The following is a 20,438-nucleotide window of genomic DNA, read 5'->3' on the forward strand; positions in this document are numbered from 1 at the left end:
CCCGGCTCTGTGCTCGGACTGGATGTTACAGTGATACAATGGAACGAGGGGAGGGAGGGAGGTGACAGAGACCTGTCGCCAGTAGGAACGTGACTGGGTGGGCCCGGGTGAGGAGCGGAAGAGGTTTGCGATTTGGACCTCCTCATCACCGATGAAGTACCAAGGCGGCATTTGGCCCCGTTAGGCTCCACTTTTGCTGGGACAAAGAGGACACTTTCGCTGCTGCATTGACTACAGCTTCCCTACCTCTGTCCGCTCCCGGTGGTGGGAGCTCAGACTCGGCCGTCGGCCGCCTCCGCCCTTACGCAATGCCCTGGGGCCCGTGGGGCCCTTGCAGCGACAGATGGCCATCAACCAAGTTCCACAAAGTGTGGCTATCCACAGAGACGTTTTAGGGAAGTGGCTGGGGGCCAGCTGTTAGGCAGGCCGGTTTGGATGGTCAAATAGGGAAACGGCGTGGCAAGAATGAGGTAAAGAGTATGGGCCGGGGCCAGGGTGAGCGTGAGAAACAAACATGAGTCAGAAAAACGGCAGTAATGCTGAGCTGGGGAAGCAGCGCACTGCCGAAACCGTGTCACGACGACCTAAAAATAGCCACTGGGACCGTGGGGACTGCCTCACACGTGGCCCTTGATTTTTGTCATTTTTCAGATTGCAGAATTGGAGGGCTGGCCCGTAAGTGGGAAAAGAAAGCTTTGCAAAGGAGCGATGACTGCAAACGTTTCATTTCCTTTGGCAAGCCTTACTCACCTAGAAATACGGTAGCTTGCTTCCCGCTCCCTTCTCTCTCACCCCTAAACTCGTCACCCAGCTCTCTCTGAGGTCATGGCGAGGAGCGGGAAAACAGACCTGTTCCTACCGCTGGCTCTGATCCGCTCTTTTAGTGAACAAATATTCCCCCTAACACGAGGCTGGTCCTGCTGGGAAGAGCCAAGTTATATAAGGCCCAGCCCCAGTCTACGGGGGGTTTGTGCTTCATAAGTGGGGATGAGCCGCACATCGTCAGAGCACAAGATGGGAGGTGAGGAAATACAGCAAATACAAGGAGCCACGGGGAACACAGAGGAGGAAGCAGCTTTGCACGGGAAGCAAAACAGAATAAAATAACCCCCAAACAAAAGGTGGGCGGAATATTCTTATCATTGAGTTTGATCCCAATGTCCTAGTCTTGATCCATGGTTACGTCATAGCTCCCATGTCTGCCCATGTCTGGGTGCTCCGGGCACTATTTTCCTGGCGGCAGGTGGCCCGGGTCTCCAAGATCCTCCTCCCTGAGCGTTCCAATAAGCCCATGAGTGTTCACACCTGCCGACTGGTCATGCACACCTAGCCTCCTGGGCCCCCCGTCTCCACCGGGCTCCGCATCCAAGTCAGTTTGCACTCCACCCCCCATCTGCTGAGACCCACACTGTTATCGCCCACAGGTCCGCTGTGTCCATAGGATAACACTACCGGCCGCTACGACAGCCCCAGCTGACCTGCAGCAGGTTGCCACCTTGCTCTCGGTAGACCAGAAATCTGCAGGTGCCGCAGGTGTCTCTGCTATCTCGTGAGGTCTTGCCAGGGACGAGCATCACACAGATACGCAGCTATGACCCAGCAGCAGGGGAGGTGTCTGTAAAGTCGTCCTCAATAGCAGCTCCTGTGAGGCAAGAGAGATCATTTCTGTCTTCTATACTCGGCTCACTCAGGTGAGCTTCCCCATCAAAGGTGCCTGGGCCCTCAGGGACAACAATCCTCTAAATCTGGGCATCCATTTCCATGCACACACATTTACACATACAGATACCTCAGCGCCGGAATACATTAAAAGCTGCCAGAGCGATGCACTAAGCTGAGTTCCAAGATCAGCATCTACGTCCACTAAGGCATCATGGTAAATCGCTGCCCGGAACCACTGTTAACTTTTTCCCGGGTATAAATACAACACTTGTCTGGGATTGTCTAGACACACCGGAGTTTCACACCCTTGAATCTTGAGATCAGACTCCCAGTCCCATTTTTCCCAGAGGTACTCCTTTGTCCCCATGTAAATTAATATATGAAATAAATATAAAGATGCCAACACAAGGCCCCTAGTTGTCCACATTTGGAGCCCAGGCCAGCTGGGGAGCAATCTGGAGACAGGTAAAAGTGGAGGGCTGGGAGAGGGAAGGGTCGTCCACACTTGTCCCTCCTGTGCAAACCTTGGCTCTTGCTCGACCCAAATGCCTGTTTCAAAAATTAGAAGTAATACGATGCTGAAGAGTGATACTCCTGTACAAGGGGGAATGAGGGCACCCGAGACACATTGTGGAAGTAACAGAATAGGTTTGTGGCTTCATTGGCATGCCATGGGCCAACGAGAAGAAAAAGTCAAGGACGGTTCTATGAGTTTTTGGCTGGTAGACGAGGGAAGATGGTAGTCGCACTAATACATGTAGAAACGTTAGGGAAACAAAATGGCTTGAGGGTGTAAGTGAAAGACTCCATGTAAAACCCCCTATCTGTGTCCTATTCCAAAAGATTCTGGTTTAATTAGTTTAGGGTGCGTCCTGAGCATTGGGATTTTTAAAGCTCCCCATGGCAGTTCTCATCTTCAGCCAAGGCTGAGAACTACTTGCCTAGAGGAACTTCCATTTGGACATCCTTCCCAGGAGAGGTGGGACAGTGGAGATCCAGGGAGTAAACCCTCCTGGTAGAATGAGCTTCCTGGAAAAAGAGTGAGAGACTGAGAGTGGGGAGAGAGAGAGAGAGGGAGAGATGGAAAGTAAATGCTGGGGGGCAATGCCCTCCTCTAAGGGGCAGGAAGGACAATGGGGCAGCAGAGTAGCAAAGAATGATCCAATGGTAGAAAATGGAGAAGGTACAAGAGCCCAACAGTCCCTGAAGGGAGGATGAGGCACTGGCCCAGAAGGGGGCAATATCGTGAGGGTGGGCAACAGTTTTAACTGTCTTGAACAGGTGGCCACCCCAAACAACTCTCATTATTGCTGATATTTTTCAACATCTAGGTAAATAATTTAGCCCTCTAGCTTCACCGTTTCTTTCTACTCCATTTAAAATTTCCTTTTCTTTTCTCTTCCTTTTCTTCTTTTCTTTTCTTTTCTTTTTTTCTTTTCCTTTTCTTTTTTTCTTTTCTTTTTTCTTTTCTTTTCTCTTTTCCTTTCCTTTCTTTTCCTTTCCTTTCCTTTCCTTTCCTTTCCTTTCCTTTTCTTTTCTTTTCCTTTTCTTTCTTTTCTTTTTTCTTTTCTTTTCTCTTTTCCTTTCCTTTCCTTTCTTTTCTTTTCCTTTCCTTTCCTTTCCTTTCCTTTCCTTTCCTTTTCCTTTCCTTTTCTTTTATCTTTTCCTTTCCATTCTTTTTTTTTCTTTTCCTTTTCTTTTCTTTTCCTTTTCTTTTCCTTTTCTTTTATCTTTTCTTTTCTTTTCTCTTCTTTTCCTTTTCTTTTTTTCTTTTCTTTTTTCTTTTCTTTTCTCCTTTCCTTTCCTTTTCTTTTCCTTTTCTTTTCTTTTATATTTTCCTTTCCATTCTTTTTTTTTCTTTTCCTTTCCTTTCCTTTCCTTTCCTTTTCTTTTCTTTTTTCTTTTCTTTTCCTTTCTTTTCTTTTCTTTTCCTTTTCTTTTCCTTTTCTTTTATCTTTTCTTTTGTTTTCTTTTCTCTTTCCTCTCCTCTCCTCTCCTCATTCTCTTCTCTTCTCTTTCTTACACTCTTTACCTAACATGGATTTTTTTAAGACAGTGGTAGAAGAGACGTCTGGATGTCTCAGTCGGTTAAACATCTGACTCTTGATTTCTGCTCAGGTCATGATCTCATGGTTTCTGAGTTCAAACCCCACATCGGATGCTGCGCTGACAATGCAGAGCCTGCTTGGGATTCTCTTTCTTCCTCTCTCTTTGCTCTTCTCCTGCTCTCGCGCTCTCCCTCTCTCAGAATGAATAAATGAACTTAAAAAAAAAAAAAGACAGTGGTAGAAATTCACAAGTTACTATTAAAAAGCCAGGAGCTGGCAGGTATCTTTGACCTTCCATTGTTTGTGTTTGGGAGCCTGGGCAGGCAGGTGAACAGAAGGGTGACACGGGGCTGCATTGCAAAGGCAGCAATAGGCTCTGTCCCCACCTTAAAGAATCACCAGGTCCCAGTTGTTCTCAAGGACATTTTCATGGTAGGAAGTCTTCTGCTAATTTGTTGAATTTGTTGACAAAATGTGAATTCAGGTTGTGCTTGCCTTCTGGTCTCAGGTGCAACGTGACCATCTTGCATGCTTTTGTAGGAAGTCAGCATGAAAATATGGGGCCAGAGGGCCCTTTAATTCTATTATTCTACTGATACAGCATGAGTGTTCATGCTTTACGAAGTATATGCATACAAGAGCCTAGATGGCTCAGCTGGTAAAGCATCCTGCTTCAGCTCAGGTCATGATCTCACAGTCTGTGAGTTCGAGCCCCACATCAGGCTGTGCACTGGCAGTGTGGAACCTGCTTAGGATTCTCTCTCTCCCCCCCCCCCTCTCTGCCCCTCCCCCACTTGTGCTCCCTGTCCCTCAAAAAAAAATATAAACTGAAAAAAAGCAAGTATATGTGTAAAGCCCACAAAACCCCTTTTTATCTACTAGTCCCTAACCCACAGACTTCCACTGTTTGTGTACTGATAAGACACAGAAAATATGAATTTTATGAGAACCATCGGATGCTATAATATCTAGGATAAGAAAACTATAAAAGATTAATTTTTGGCTGCCAGTCTGTGCCTGCCCAGCCTGACTCATATAGATTCACTCAGCAGACAGCTCTAGAAGGACACAGAGTATTGCTCTCTGAACTGAGGGTCAGAATTATTGGCCTCTTCAAAGTATTAATAAAGTGAGCAATCGATTAACTAAAGTCTGGAAGGCCAAGGGTACATCTCCCTGGTTTTATTTTTTTTTTAATTTTTTAACATTTATTCATTTTTGAAAGGCAGAGAGAGACAGAGCACAAATGGGGGAGGGGAAGAAAGAGAGGGAGACACAGAATCAGAAGCAGGCTCCAGGCTCCAAGCTGTCAGCACAGAGACCCACGCAGGACTCAAACTCACGGACCGCGAGATCATGACCTGAGCCGAAGTCGGCCGCTTAACCGACTGAGCCACCCAGGCGCCCCTCCCTGGTTTTAGAGGCTGTGATGTTCTTGGTGGGTCACGCAGCTGAGAGCTGTCTGCAGAAGCTGCAGTGAACAGCAGTTAGAGAACCATAGGTGCTGGGGTACCTGGGTGGTTCAGTCGGTTGAGCATCCAACTTCGGCTCAGGTCATGATCTCACAGTCTGTGATTTCGAGCCCACGTCGGGCTCTGTGCTGACAGCTCAGAGCCTAGAGCCTACTTTGGATTCTGTGTCTCCTTCTTTCTCTGCCCCTCCCCTGCTCATGCTCTCTCTCTGTCTCAAAAATATACGTTAACATATATATATGTTATATACATATATGTTATATATATATATGTTATATATATATTATATATATGTTATATATATTATATATATGTTATATATATATATGTTATATATATATTATATATATGTTATATATATTATATATATGTTATATATATATAATATATATATACATATAATATATAATATATATAAAGAGGGAACTATAGGTGCTAGTAGAAACACCCCAGAGTCATTTGCTTAAAAATATAAAGAACTTGCTATGTTCCCAGCACTTGGGAAACAGATGTACATGATAGATATAATCCTTGTCCCATTCCAGCTTGAGAAAGACAATCAAATAAACAACAAGGGTAAGTTCGTGGTAAAGGAAGTATACGGCATAAGAACCTAACTGAATGGGTGTTATGGGATCTTTGGGAAATCTTTTCTAGAGAAATTGACTTATAAGCTGAAACTTGAAGTGTGAGTATGGTTCAGCCAGGCACAGAGCGAGGAGAAGTGTGTCCTAGGAAGCGAAAAGGTCACAGGTGTTCCAGGCAGAGACAACAGCATGAGTGAAAGCCCAGAGCTGCAGTGCTTGGTTTATTTAAGAAACAGAAAAGGGTCTAATATGGATGGATTCTAGATCTGAAGGTGGACAGGTGGGCAGGACAAGGCCAGGTAGGCTGGGTAAAGGAGCTTGGGTATTTTCCTAAAGCATTGGTGGGGTCCACTGGAGGCAGGGGAGTGCCCTGAACAGATTTCTCTTTTGGAAAGATTAATGGATCGCTAGTAGCTTGTGGTAAGGAAAGTGGATTGAAGGGTCCGAGAAAGCCCAGCAAGTAGACAATTACAGAAACCCTTCTGGATGAAGGAGCCTGGACCAAGATTAGGAAATGAGTGCAACAGATAAACAATTAGATGTGGTTTCGTGGGATCTTACATGGGGGCTGGGAAGGAGCTGACATTGACTAAGAAGACATTGATGAATTCCATTTTGGCCTCCATCTGCCTGCCTTCCTTCCTTCCTTCCTTCCTTCCTTCCCCCTCCTCCTCCTCCTCCTCTCTCTCTCTCTCTCTTTCTCTGACTGCCCTTCATTAAATAACTGTACTTCTACCTGCTGTTGTATTTGTATTTTCATTACTTTTCCGCTGACAGTCAATACACTTCTAACTTTCTTCGCGCTTTCTCTGTGAAACTATAGACTTCATTAACTTACCTCAGGAACTTTCCTTTACGGAACCTTATGCTGAAGGAAACAAAAATGAAGTAAATAAAGAGAAACTTTCCAGGCCTCCAGGGGAATGTCCTTATTCACAGACTATCTTACATAAATGTGCATGGAAACTAGGAAGCCCTAATTTCTGGTGTATAAAGTAAACAAAGTGAACTAATTAAAACAATCTGTTTGGAGTGTATTCAGCTCTCCCTGTTGACCCCAAATTCCAGCCCTAGCTCCTTGGGGGTTTACTTTCTGTCCTTTATACCTTCTCTGGTCTGTCATGAGAAGCAGCCATGTAACACAGAAGTGCTGTAGATATCCTTCTAATGCACATGCCCGTGGGACGCACATCGCACAGAATCCCAATATTGGTAATAATGACAACGTAGGGGAACGAAACCCACAACGTCTCTTAGGCATGAGGACAGTTTTCTTTTCATTTTTTAAAATTTTGTTATTCATTTATTTTGAGAATGGGAGAGGGGAAGAGAGAGAGAGAGGAGAGAGAACCCCAAGCAGTCTCCATCCTGTCAGCACAGAGCCCAATGAGCGGCTTGCACCCACAAACCATGAGATCATGATCTGAATCGAAATCAAGAGTTGGATGTTTAACTGACTGAGTCACCCAGGCACCCGGGCATGAGGACTATTTTATGTTGATTAGTTTTAAGAAGCAGAAGGTTGAGGAAGAAACTTTGACCTTCACCCAACTGCCTAAAAGAATTTAAATGGAGGGTCTGCTCTGGGAAGGGAGCTGTCCCCATAGATAAGAGTAGTGTAATATGAACTAGGTGAGGGGGACAGGGAGGACCCTAGCAAAGTCTGTTTATGCCCTCCTTGTGTATGGCCCAGCAAACATTCAGTTAACAAATCTCTATTCTCTCTCATCTTCCTGTGAGTTGTCTTCCTTCCCTTTGAAGACCCAGAACACCCTCCCCTATCCCTTGGTTTCAAATGACATCTAAGTTTCCATTGTTTGACTGCATATGGGCCCCATATTCTTGTGGAGCCCCCATACATACAAAATTAAATTTCGTATTCTCCTGTTTGTCACGTGTCCATGTAATTCTTAGACCAGCCAAAAGGACCGTGAAAGGTGGAGGAAATGTTTTCCTCCCAAACAATAATAATTATTGTTTGTTTTGTATCTAGTAAAGTTTTAATTATGTAAAAGAAGCATCTAGATGAGTTTGGGACAGCAGAGTGGCACGAGCATGGCCAGGACTAGGCACCCAGGGCCAGCCCTAGATTGATTTCTACTACCCTAACACAGATGCTTCCTTGAATTGTTTTTATTCTGGTAAAATACACCTAACAAAAATTTACCATTTTCATTATTTTTAAGTTCAGTGGCATTAAGTAGTTACAATGTTGTGCAGCCATCACCAACATCCGTCTCTAGGACTTTTTTCTTCCCAAACTGAAAATCTGTACACAGGAAACAGTAATCCCCCATTCCCTCCTTCCCACAAGCCCTGACAGCCACCGTTTTGCCTTCTGTCCCTATGGATTTGATCGTATAGTAGGTATTCTCTGGGACTGGTTTATATCCTCGAGGTTCTTTCATGATGTACCATGTGTCAGAATTTCCTTCCTTTTTTATGGGTTAATAATATTCCACTGTGCATCTATGCCACGTTTTACTTATCTCTTCATTCATAGATGGACACTTGGATGCTTCCATGTTTTAGCTCTTGAAAATAATACTGCTGGGGCCCCTGGGTGGCTCAGTCGGTTGGGCGTCCGACTTCAGCTCAGGTCACAATCTCACGGTCCGTGGGTTCAAGCCCCGCGTCGGGCTCTGTGCTGACGGCTCGGAGCCTGGAGCTTGCTTCCGATTCTGTGTCTCCCTCTCTCTCTGCCCCTTCCCCATTCATGCTCTGTCTCTCTGTCTCAAAAATAAATAAACGTTAAAAAAAAAAAAAAAGAAAAAATAATACTGCTATGAACACAGGTATACAAATATGTCTTTGAGTCCTTGCTTTCGATTTTTTGGGGGTAGGTACCAGGAAGTGGCATTGCCAGATCATATGATAATCCTATATCTACCTGTTTGAGTAACTGCCACACTGTTTTCCACAGCAGTCTCTTTGGCTGATGACGTGCTGAGTACCGTTTGTTGGCCATTTGTGTGTCTTCTTTGGAAAAAGGTCCATTTATTCTTTTGCCCATTTTTAATGGGGTTGTTTGGGGTGTTTTGTTGCTGTTGTTGAGTTGTAGGAGTACTTTGTATATCATGGATATTAATCCTCTAACAGATACGTGATTTGAAAATATTGTTTCCCATTCCATAGGCTTCCTTGTCACCATATTGATTGTTTTCTGGATGTACAGAGATGGGCCCTTGAATTTCATACCATAGGTGCCTCCCTTGCCTCACCCCAGTCCTGACGCTGATTTTAGTCCTTGTCTCTTCCGTAAGCATTTGAAAAATCTAAAGCATTTTAAACAATTCAGAGTACACTTGGGTTTCTGAAAGTTTAATTAAGCTCAGAATTTTATTCTTCCCTCTGAACTGATAACCTAGGGCATCAAAATTTGCCTGTTGTTTCTGAAGCATGACCCGGTCTATCCTAATTGTTACTGGAGACAGGGAGCCTCAAAGAAAGGTTGCTAAGACCCCTCTGTGCCATCCCTAAGAAGGGGAAAGCTTTAAAACTCTTATTAAATGATCACCGTGGGCCAGACACTATTTTATTCTACATGGGTTAACTCCCTTAATCTTGATGACAGCTTTATAATATGGACGCTGTTTGCACCCCTCATGTTTCACATGAGGGCAGGAGGCAGAGGGGGTTCAATAAACAGCTAAAGGTAAGAGAGGTAATAGGTGGCAGAATTAGACTTTGAATCACAGAAGGCTGGTTTCAGACTCTGTCCGCTTCACCAATTATAAACTCTGCTAGATACATCATCTTCCCCATGTTTAATTTTAAAAGTTATTTCAGATTTTGGCATCGGGCGATGCAGTTGGTTTCCAGCACGCTGCCTTTGCAGGCTTCTCTTAGATATTGTGGCTCCTCTCCCGGCATTTCTTTTCCTTCTCTTGGCTTACAGAAGTGACTTCTATTTTATCCTCACGTGAGCAAGATCCGAACCTCCTGTAAATCCATCCTTCCCTACCGCACACCGTATCCGTGGCTAGATTCGTGAGCTGAAAATCGGGGCCAACAATTAAACCTCTCCTACCTCTAAAAGGCTTATTGCAATAGAGCAACGAGGTTCCATCTCTGTCCCTCCTACCCTAAGAGACTCAGGGCTACACCTGACTCTTAGGTGCAGAAACGCAAACCCCACTTGTCTGGCTGAGAGCCAGAAAATGATGCCATCTCGGCAAGTTCAATGTCTCGGCAGGCCCTACCTCTCAGGGAAAAGAATAATTCGCGTCCTCACATACTCTCTTCGGCTGATGATGTGTTTGATGTTCTCCCATATTCTTTCACCAGCATCGAATTTTAATGGATTAGGTAGAAGAGCCCAGCACACCTTATGAAATAGGATGTCTCTTTGAATCAAGCCTATTTATCCAGAAAAGAATCACTTCTGTAGGTTTGTGGAGCACCTCAGCTGTTGACAAATGATCCCCATGGCTTCTTTTCATCTGCCTGGGCTCCAGAACCCCATTGATCTTGAGGATAAAGCGGCTTTGCCACCACGCCACCCCCCATCGTCCTAATTATTGTGATTTGTCATTATCTGCAGGGTCCTATGGATCTACTCTGAGACCGGTACGTGGGTGTATCCTTTGTTTGCCAGACTCAGCCCGGTGGGGCTGACAGCCTTCTTCTCCCTCAGCTACATCTTTACCGCCAGCATTTATCTACTTGGAGAGAAGCTCAACCACTGGAAATGGGGTCAGTTTATTTCTCTTTTACCTACAGAGACACATCTTCCTTACACTCTCTCCACTCCTCCTGAAAACAGAGGGAGAGTCTAGTCCAAAGCAGAAGGAAGCGGTCCTTGATGGCTCTGTCCAGAAGACTCAGGTCCTACCAAAGCAGACAAAGGGAAAGCCTGGAAGAAGTTTGCATTTTCTTAAAGGACCCCATCACATTCTTTCCCTGCCCACACTCCCCCCCCCCCCCCCCCCACCACACACACACAGCACCTCCTTTAACTTTAAGGCTAAAAATAATCTTATTTAGAGAGTTCAGGACCCAGAGCAAGAGCAAGGTGTCACTATCCTCGCATGAAAAACTGAACTCAGAGTCTTCCTCCCTTAAGCGAGGGACTGAGCGATCCAAGCTGTTAAATGTCAAGGTTTTCTTCTTGAAGGGTGTGGGTCCAGATGACCTCTTAGTTCTCACCCTCAGTAGCGCTTTCCCAGACGGCCTCCCATCCCTCTCCCATTCGGCTGCTTCTCAACCCTTAGCACAACATTTACCAGATAAAATCACCCCCTGTACTTGAGATGGGAATTGTCATTTAGACAGGGTCTTAGGCCAAGTGAATAGGTCAGCAAGCTAAGCTTCCCAATTCTAGGTGGTTGGAACCATATTGCTTCTTCATTAAAAAAACAAAAAAAAAAAACAAAAAAAAAAACCAACTTAGCTGACTTAAAATAGATTTTCTTTGATTCCTTGCTCCCCCCACTGCCCCGACCCCCAGAACATTATTTTGTTGGGGAAGTAACTATCAAAAAGTCAGGCTGCAAAATAATCATGATTTTTTTTCCCCACCCAAAGGGAAGTACAGGAACTCTCCCCTGATTTTGTATATAAGGAAGACAAGAGTCACATACAGTCCCCCACATCACTCGCCCACATGCCATTCTGTTCTATCAAAATAGAAATGGCAGAAGTGGCTTCTTCCGCCCAATCTATGAACTGGTGTGAAAACATAAGCCCATGTATGCAAAAAAGAAAAAAAAAGAAAGAAAAAGAAAAGAAAAACAACATGACAGTTTCAGAAGCTTCAGTACAAGAGTGTATATTTCTGAGAGGAGAATGAGACCCTAGAGAAATAAGCAGGCAACTTGGCTTTTTCACTTGTTTTCTCCTTTTGGAGAATTTAACTGGTTGGGGAAATCTTAAAGGCAATATCCTTGAAAGCAAACACTTAAAAACCAGTTCATTCATGTTATGTTTATTTATTCCCAAAATCAGCATTCCAAATCGCAGGAAATTATCCGGGGGGGCGGGGAATTTGTTGACATTTCAGATGTGTTGACATCTAATTCTAACTGGTTTGGCAACTTGAAGTTCTTGGTAAGGATTTTTGATGTCTTCCCTATATATATATATATATATATATATATATATATATATATATATGAAGAAAGAAAAAAAGAACCTAATCCATTTGAAATGTGACAGAAACAAGACGTGCAGAGAAAAATATGATTACTCAGGGCTTAGAGAACGTTAACTTTTTAAAACAACTGTATTGAATTCAATAATGATGAATTTTTAAGTTCTTATTCTACAGTGGCTTTTAAACATCCACTGAATTAAAAATCTTTTCACCAAATTTAGTAGTATTGAGATCACTATGTTCAACACAAAGCTCTTTTTTTTTTTTACGTTCATTTATTTTGAGAGAGACAGAGATAGTATGAGTGGGGGAGGGGCAGAGAGAGAGAGAGAGAGAGAGAGAGAGAAAGAATCCCAGGCAGGCTCTGCACTGTCAGCAAGGAGACTGACACAGGGCTTGAACCTGCAAAACCGTGAGATCCTGACCTGAGCCCAAACCAAGAGTCATGCCTAACCGACTGAGCCACCCAGGTGCCCCACAACACAAAGTGCATTTAAATAAGCTTCGTTGGTTAAGAACTACATCTAATTTTTCACTACAGTTAGGTCCCAATGAGTAACTAGGCTAGGGTCAACACGTGGACCCTCACATGCACACATGGGAATGTTTATGTGAGTGATAGAGATTACTGTGGGTGGCCACGCATCCCTCTCCTCTCTCTAGATTTTTAAGAAATCTAGAGTCTCCTTAAAGAATAGACTGAGTCAAAAGTCCTATATAGCATCAGAATAAGATCATAAATGGGTTAAATTCTAAACAGATCATAATTACAAATGGTCTAATAAGAATTAAAAGAGAAATTAGAGGGGCGCCTGGGTGGCTCAGTGGGTTAAGCTTCCGACTCTTGGCTTCCGCTCGGAGCATGATCTCACAATTCGTGAGTTCGAGCCCCGCGTCAGGCTCTGCGCTGACAGCACGGAGCCTACTTGGGATTTCTCTCTCCCTGTTTCTCTGCCCCTCCCTGGCTTGCTCGTGCTCTCTCTCTCTCTCTCTTTTAAAAAAATAAATAAATAAACATTTTTAAAAATTTAAAGGAGAGGGAGAAATTAGATCACTTAACATTCCAATGGCAGTGAACACTTTTAAATTGCCTAAAAGTAAACAGAACTATCTATGTGAACACACTTTCTCACGTCTTAGTCTCCTTAAAACACTTTAAGCCTTCCCCAATTTACAGATGAAAATCCAAGTTCTTGGGATGACACATGAGGGTCTCTGTGAACCAATCCCTGCCTTGGCTTCTCCTCTGCTTTTTCTAAATGTGTGCCCCAGCACCCGCAAATTGCTTGTTTTCTTTACACATTGATGCTGTTCCTCACCATCCTGGGCTTCAGTCTCTCACATTCCCCAGTCTTTGCCTGTCTCGCACCCACTGCAAATCATATCAACTCACCCCTTCCAGGAAGCCTTCTCTGGTCTGCACAGAGATTTGTTTTTACCCTAGACGCTGAGTTCTATAAGGGTTAGGGTATGTCTTCTCCATCTTTGAATCTCCCCTTCCCATTAGCTTATCCCATGGATGAATCAATGCAGACAAAAGATATCTGAGGGTTCTTCTGTCTAGGCGTTTAATGGGATTTTGTGCACAAGGATTCTGGATATAGTGGTCAAGGAGTGACTCCGATGGTTGGAGATTAAAGCACTGGACGGAGAGTTTAAGGAGTAGAGGCAGTGACGCTATGGAATCCTGGTTGGGGAGCTGTTGAAAAGAGATGCACGTTATGGCAGGCGGTGCAAAGCGGGGGGTAGAGCCCTGGGCTAGAAATCAGGAAACTAGGCTACGTCCCCCACCAAGCCACAAACGGGCCACGTAAGGGTGTACTGTGTCAGTACCCTTCAACGACTCAGTGACGGGACCTCATGCCAGTTTGCCTCGGACAGTCCTGGTTAACGCCTGCCACGCCAGTGTGCATGTAGCTTAGCCTTGTCGAGGCTTGGACGATCAACCGTGTGGTTCTTCTACCTCGGGTTCCTCTCCGAACCTTCTGTTCTGGATCCAGGGAGAGACGAAGGCAGCCACCTCCTCGGTCCAAATCCGGGGCTCCCTCGATTTTGTCACCTGTTCACACCTGAGCTTCCTTGGATGAGAGCAAAACTCTAAGGAGTGCTTTGGTGACGCAGGGGGAGGTGGTGGTTAGGGGAAAAACTCTGTGCCAGACTGCCCCGGTTCCTACCTTGGTCCTACTCCTGGTAGGCCTGTGACACCAGGCAAGGCACTGAATAGTGCCTTCACAGTAGTGTTCCCGTTTTCCTTGCGTGTCACAGGGACAATCCTAGTAGCCTCCTCCTAACATCCCAGAAAACCGTAAACGATGAGAGAAGTGTCAAGTGACTAGAGCAGGGCCTGGTACATAGAACCCGTGACCATTGCCGTTAACGTCATTCTCCCTCCTCAGAACCCCGTCACCTTTTCTATGCGGACGTTCCCATCCTCTCCCTCAGTTTTATGCATCAATGACCAGTTTCCCCAGCCGAAGGCCCTTGCAAAGCAACAATCACACAGCTGCGGGCAAATCGACAGAGGTGAAACAATTCTTACAAAGCTAGAGTGATGGAGGAGGTCAGGCTAACCGAGGCTGGAATTAATCAGAATCCCCGGTTCTGAAATCCTGAGACACAGCGCGGTCCGCTCAGGAGTTATCAGCCAAGCACCAAGTGGTCAAGAAAATACCAGTGAGGACCCATCGACCATGCGAGGAACTCTCTAGCAACGGTCCTTAATCTCCTCGCCACGTTGTAAAATCACTGTTGCTAAGTCACTGGGGGCGTTTGAGAAACACTGATCCTCGGGTCCACCCCAGACCAATGACGTCGCTGTCTCTGGTGGTGGGTCCTTGGCATCGATAGTTTTCAGAGCTTTCCAGTTACTGTGGTTTGCAGGCAACGTCCGGAGCCACCGTCTCAGAGCAGCACTTCCCAGACTTGAATGCACCTCCAGCTCTTGCTAACACGAGGCTCTTGTTAAAATGCAGTAGATTCGGCAGATTTGAGGTATGGCAGGGCATTCTGGCCTTCCGATGCCTACACCCAAAGAAAGATACTGATGCTGCTGGCCTGTTGCAGTGATGGCCACAGTGGCTGAACGCCTACCCTCTTCCTACCTCCTCGCGTGTCACGTTGGTGGGTGACAGTGGGGAGGAGTGAGAAGGGCCGTAGGAAAAGGTGATGCCGGTGATCACATGTAAACCTGGATAGTACGTGATGTCCCCCAGGAGCACGCAGACTCACGGGACCGGCCCTGTGTGCAGGGAGACAAATGCTATCAGGCCCTCAGGAAGGTCTTGCTGGTCTCCAAGGGGATGCTGTGGCCCGAAGAGCTCTCAGGCGGTGCCAGAGGGCCACCCTGCCTGACTTGTCGCCATCTCACCCCCCTTCTTGTGCTAGCTGTCATGTGTTACAGGACAGAGGACTGGACCAGCACTGGGTCACTTTGGGGGGACCAGACGTCTACCAGGAAAGATTCGATTTCTACTTTTCGGGCCGAGTTAGATGGAACATACATTTCAAACGATAGTAGAATCAGGCAAGGTGAAACAGCCTCTGGCAGATTGGTGTAAGCTTGGCCCGCCATGTCTGAGCACCTAGGGAGGCCCCAGACATATTCTTTCCACCCTGATTTGGAGAAAGGGACTGTCAAGGGATTCCGGTTCAGGCTTCCTTGTCTGCCATTTAAGTACTGAATTTTCTTTCTTTTCTTGTTTTCTCCTTGATAAGACACAAGAATGCTGACGTCCAGATGCAGGTCTCTTCCTCAGGAAGAGAAACACAACCCACAAGACAGGTCAGGCACAGGAAGGAGCTAAGTGCCTCCAGGACATCATGGCAAAGCCTCTTATATGTAGCTGTGGCCAGAGACGTAATCAGCTTATCTCTGGCCCCTGACCCCTCTTCTTACATTCCTGAGAGACTTGTGCCCGGAATCAGACTATCCTTTGTCAGGGCCTGAGACCACAAATCCTCGTCTTCCTAAGGAGAGTTTATAAACTGAAAATTCTAGTCTAACCAAGTGACTTTGTCTATGGCTAGGACAGAATAACGTTAAGGCCTTCCTTTAATACTATTTTCTGTAGACAGGATCTTTTTTTTTAGTGTTTATTTACTTATTTGGAGGGAAAGAGTGAATGAGACTAGGGGCAGGAAAGGGGGAGAGAGAGAGAGAGAGAGAGAGAGAGAGAGAGAGACTCCACACTCAGCACAGAGCCCGACTCAGGGTGATACCATGACCCTGGGGTAGTGACCTGAGCTGAAATCAAGAGCCCAGCACTTCACCGACTGAGCTGCCCAGGGGCCCCTGTAGACCAGATATTTTAAAAGGGAGATTTCATTGTTGAAACTGCTTAGAGGCCATCTAGTCAACCTCTTTAGTTTTATACATGAAGATATTTGCTTTGCGATTTTTTTCTCTCTTGCATATTGCCCCTGATCATTTCCTCACAAAAGAATCTTATCAGGAGATGACTCCATATGCATTTCTTTTTATTTATTTTTTATTTTTTTAAATGTTTGTTCATTTTCGAGAGAGTGAGACAGAGCACAAGCGGGGGAGGAGAAGAGAAACAGGGAGACACAGACTCTGAAGCAGGTTCCAGGCTCTGAGCCGTCAGCCCAGAGCCCAACGTGGGGCTCGAACTTGCAAGCATTAAGATCACGACCTGAGCCAAAGTCAGAGGCTTAACTGACTGAGCCACTCAGGTGCCCCAGTCCGTATGTATTTCTAAAGCGTGGTCTCACAGGAGCAGCATTCAGTCAACAACAAAATTGCATCTCCTTTTTGCCTTTCTTGCCCTGATTTCATCTCCCTCAGCTCAAACAGAGTCCAAACTGGATTATTGCTTCTCCTCCTTTCACTGCCTCTTTCCTCACGAGGGTTTCTCCAGCCAGAACCTCGAATCCATCGCCTTCCTGCTACGTCTGCACTGAAACTTTTACTCATTCATGTGCAAACCTCATTCTTCTAACACCTCCTATCTCCCCAGCCATCTGCCTTCTCACCCTTTTCCAAGCCAACCCGCATAAACTAGGCAAATATTCTTCAAGTTTTCAGTTCAAAGTCTAGCAGCAGTAGCTTTTGTGATTGTAGATACATAGGTGTAAATCTTTGTGAATGTAATGTTTTTACTTACTCTGTTTTCTGACTATTGGAATAATAAGGAATATAATTACATATGGTACCCATAGTGATGTTGGTTAAAAGAATGGGTTGTGTTTTTTTTTTTTTTTTTTGCCATGACGGCAGAAAACGTTTGGATCTTGCACAAGACAAACGTTAAATGCTTGGCCTAAAATGTCTCTCCTCCTTGGTATCTAACAGAAGATTAAGAAAGGACTAACATGAGGCAGGGGTGGACGTAGCTCCCTAACTCCCTGCCAACTCCTAGTGGGCATCCCGCGGGAAGAACCGTCCTGCCACGAAGAAAAGAGCGATAACAAACATTGTTTCCCTGTCAGAATTTGGAGTCCTTGTTGTGAACTTTGCGTAAGGTAATACTATCCATTACTAAGTCAACGGTTCCTTTATCTCCAGCCACGTGCTGTGGAATCGTGGTCAGAGACCAATTCTGAGCATTCAAAGAAGCCTAGAGACCTCTCAGTTCTGTAAGAATCCAGGACTAAGGACCCACCCCTACCTGCCAGAAACAAAAAGAAAAATATGGTTTCTGTGACGTTCACACCACGGAGGTCACTACAGAAGAAATGATTGTTGGAAGTCCACACAGAGACATACTCGATGCCTTCTCTAATGTGTTTGTGGGTATATGGAAATGTCTCAGTACTCCGTCTAGCTGTTTAGTGTTAGACGTGGGAGATTCTGATCCAGAAGAAAGAGCCACCTGCGCTCCTCCCACAAAGGAACTTCCTGCCACCACTTCCGGTCCTGGGCTCTTTCTAAGTCTTCAGTTTCTGTCGTGTTTCTTAAATGGAGAAGGACTCTCCAATCATTGGCAACTGGGGTTGCAGAAGTATGGTTATGGTTACAGTTACACTTGAGGGGCTGGGGGGTTGGTAAACAGCATGGATAAAGAGAGTTTTAGGAACCTTCAAAGGGACAGCGGGGAGGCGGGGGGACAAAGGTGAGAAGCTTATGTTGCCCAAGATCTTGAACAGGAAGGAATTAATGAGTCATTTAGCTGAAAAAGGATTCATTAGAGACAAAATGGGTATGCTTCAGAAAAGAGGAGGTCCTTTGTTTGTAGTCAGAGACCTGGGGAGGAGAGAAACTACATGGAAAATGAAAAATAAGTGAGATCATAAATGAAAATGACATGAAGCCTGTAAGCTGGATATATTAAGAAGGCTTCTCTGGGGTGACTGAGGGTATCTGGATTGATGAGTAGAAGAATAAGAGAGAGGACTGTCCTTAAGTGTTGAGAGACATGAATGCAGGATGGCCCCAAAGGCTGTGTGATTAGGAGTCTGCTGTCCTAGAAAATCAGTGTGATAAGGGGGATTTCAGGTCATCAGTCACTACAGCCCCCGAGAAGGGGACTTCTAGCAAAATAAAATTAGTAGAAGATATTTAAGGATATAATTGATGGAGGGGGCAGAATCTGAAGGGTGAAGCATGAAACTAGGGGCATGAGGTCGCTGTGGCACAAAGCCAGAACTAACAGGGCTCTGGAATGGGCAAGGAGAGGCTGACTTGAGAAAAGCTTTCAAAGTAGGATTGTTAACATTTGGCAACAGGTGGAAAGGATAATGCATTCGTGAGGTGTTAGACATTTCAGAGCTTGTGTGAAGATGTATGATCAATAAAGACGGAGGTACCAACCTGGCTGAATGGAAGTGATTCTAGAACTCTAATGCTATAATTTCAGTAGAAGAATGCCCCTCTCAAGAGCTTACTAGAATCTAATATGCCAGTACTTTTCCATTCTGATAAGGTGATTCGATGAGAGGTTGCGGAATGAACCCTAAATAGGTGAACAGCCACTCTTCTATTTCTCCTCTAATTTGATGTCTCTTCATCTCCGAAAAGATTGCAACAATTTGCAACAATCTCCGAGTTAGTCGATGGGTGGTGTGCCGCCTGTAAAGACTTGACCAAAAGCGACATCAGTCAGTGCACATTAGACATGCAGAAGCCTTGAAGGCAAATGGAACCATTGGTCAACAGGCTAGCTGTGAGCCAAGCACCAAATGAGGACAACAGAGTCACTTCTTACCCTCTCTGGAGAGGTGGTAGGTTTTCAGAACTTCGTAAAGTGCATCTACTTGCCTTGGGATAATTGCCCTTGATCTTCCACTGGCCCAAGGCACAGTGAATGTCTATTCACACAAGAATACCCATTAGGGAAACCCTGAAGTCTGATCTCTCTCTCTCTCTCTCTCTGTTCTTCATTGTGCAGGTGACATGATCCAGCCAAGGAAGAAGAGGAAGTGATCACAGGCCATTTTTTAAGAACAAAAGAGGAAGAAAACATGAGATACTTCTCTTTTCTTTTCTTTTTTTTCTTTTCTTTTCTTTCTGGTTGGCGGGGAGGTGATAGAGTCAGATAGGAAGGCAGAAAGGACAGAGGATGATATTAAATTTAATAGGAGGGTTTCTGAAGGTAGCTTAATTTGGGGACTCTTCGTTTTTTGAAAGGTTTTACTGGACATGTAAAGGTTTTACTGGACAGTTGTTCAAAAACAACTGCTATCTCAGAATCTGTTCCCTTCTTCTGGCCTCTGCGGTCAAAATCTGGCCAAAGGCCAAGGAAATTTGCATAAATTTGGCGTTAGAGAATGCTTAGGAGAGAGAAAGCAACTTAGGGTCGTCAAAACTCTTCACTTTAGAGAGGAGGGTGCTGAGGACCTAGATAAAAAGTAACCTGCATGAGGGCCAAAGACAATTGCATTTGTCCCCCCGATCTTCTACTTCTCAGTCCGGTGCCATTTTTAATAACCCCAACTTTCCTAAAAGCAAGTATTTTCGTAAACTAGTCATTTTCACGGATTGCTCATCTATTTTGTTTTCCACAGTCTAGACATAAATGTAGGGAGACGGGTGCTGCCGAAGTTGTCTGTCCACCTCACAGGATAGCAAACTGATTGGTGCAATGAGACAGTTAAGTTGTAAAAAAAAATATGGGGAAATCTGTCCATCTTGGGAGCGAGCATCTGGGGCAGGTCCAAAGACGGGACACAGCAATGTCATCAACATCTCTTCCATTCAAATGTGGATTACTTCATCAAATAAATGTACCTCTTGGGGAGCAAGTGATGGGAAGTGACATGGCCCTGAGGCGCCCCGAGAACACGTTGGTACAAAACACCTCGCTGAGTGAGCTCTTATGGTTTAACAAAGCTGACTGCCGGTTGACTAACAACGCACATCCGTGAACCCTACTTTGATCTTCCTAGGGGGTTTTTGTGGGTCTTTCTTTACAGGGTCTTTATTTACTGGGCCTTCATTTTGTAAAGAACATGGATAACAAGGGTTTACATGTGGGTCAACATGTTGGAGTCTGGCAGCGTGTCACCAGGTCCCGTTGGGTTGGGTGTGGGCCCCAGAGTAGACTGTGCTTGGGCTTCCTAACCTAACGCCGTACAGGAGAAATTTGGCAACAATCGGTAACATTTGGTAAAAACTGTT

The 20,438-nt window shown here is 45.1% G+C and overlaps 1 protein-coding gene across 2 annotated transcripts in view; it reads left to right on the forward strand.

Moving 5' to 3' along the window:
* Positions 1-20,191, forward strand: part of ADTRP (androgen dependent TFPI regulating protein) — a 66,161-nt gene extending 45,970 nt beyond the window's left edge. For both annotated transcript variants that reach the window (XM_019420114.2, XM_053904908.1), the window contains 2 exons: positions 10,313-10,464; positions 19,210-20,191. In XM_019420114.2, the coding sequence (XP_019275659.1) occupies positions 10,313-10,464; positions 19,210-19,244 (187 nt within the window). In that variant the 3' untranslated portion in view covers positions 19,245-20,191. The remainder of the gene's footprint in view (positions 1-10,312; positions 10,465-19,209) is intronic.
* Positions 20,192-20,438: the final 247 nt, after the last annotated feature.

The sequence above is a fragment of the Panthera pardus genome, unplaced genomic scaffold (assembly GCF_024362965.1).
Source record: "Panthera pardus isolate Hobbes unplaced genomic scaffold, ASM2436296v1 HiC_scaffold_17, whole genome shotgun sequence".
Classification (NCBI taxonomy): Eukaryota; Metazoa; Chordata; class Mammalia; order Carnivora; family Felidae; genus Panthera; species Panthera pardus.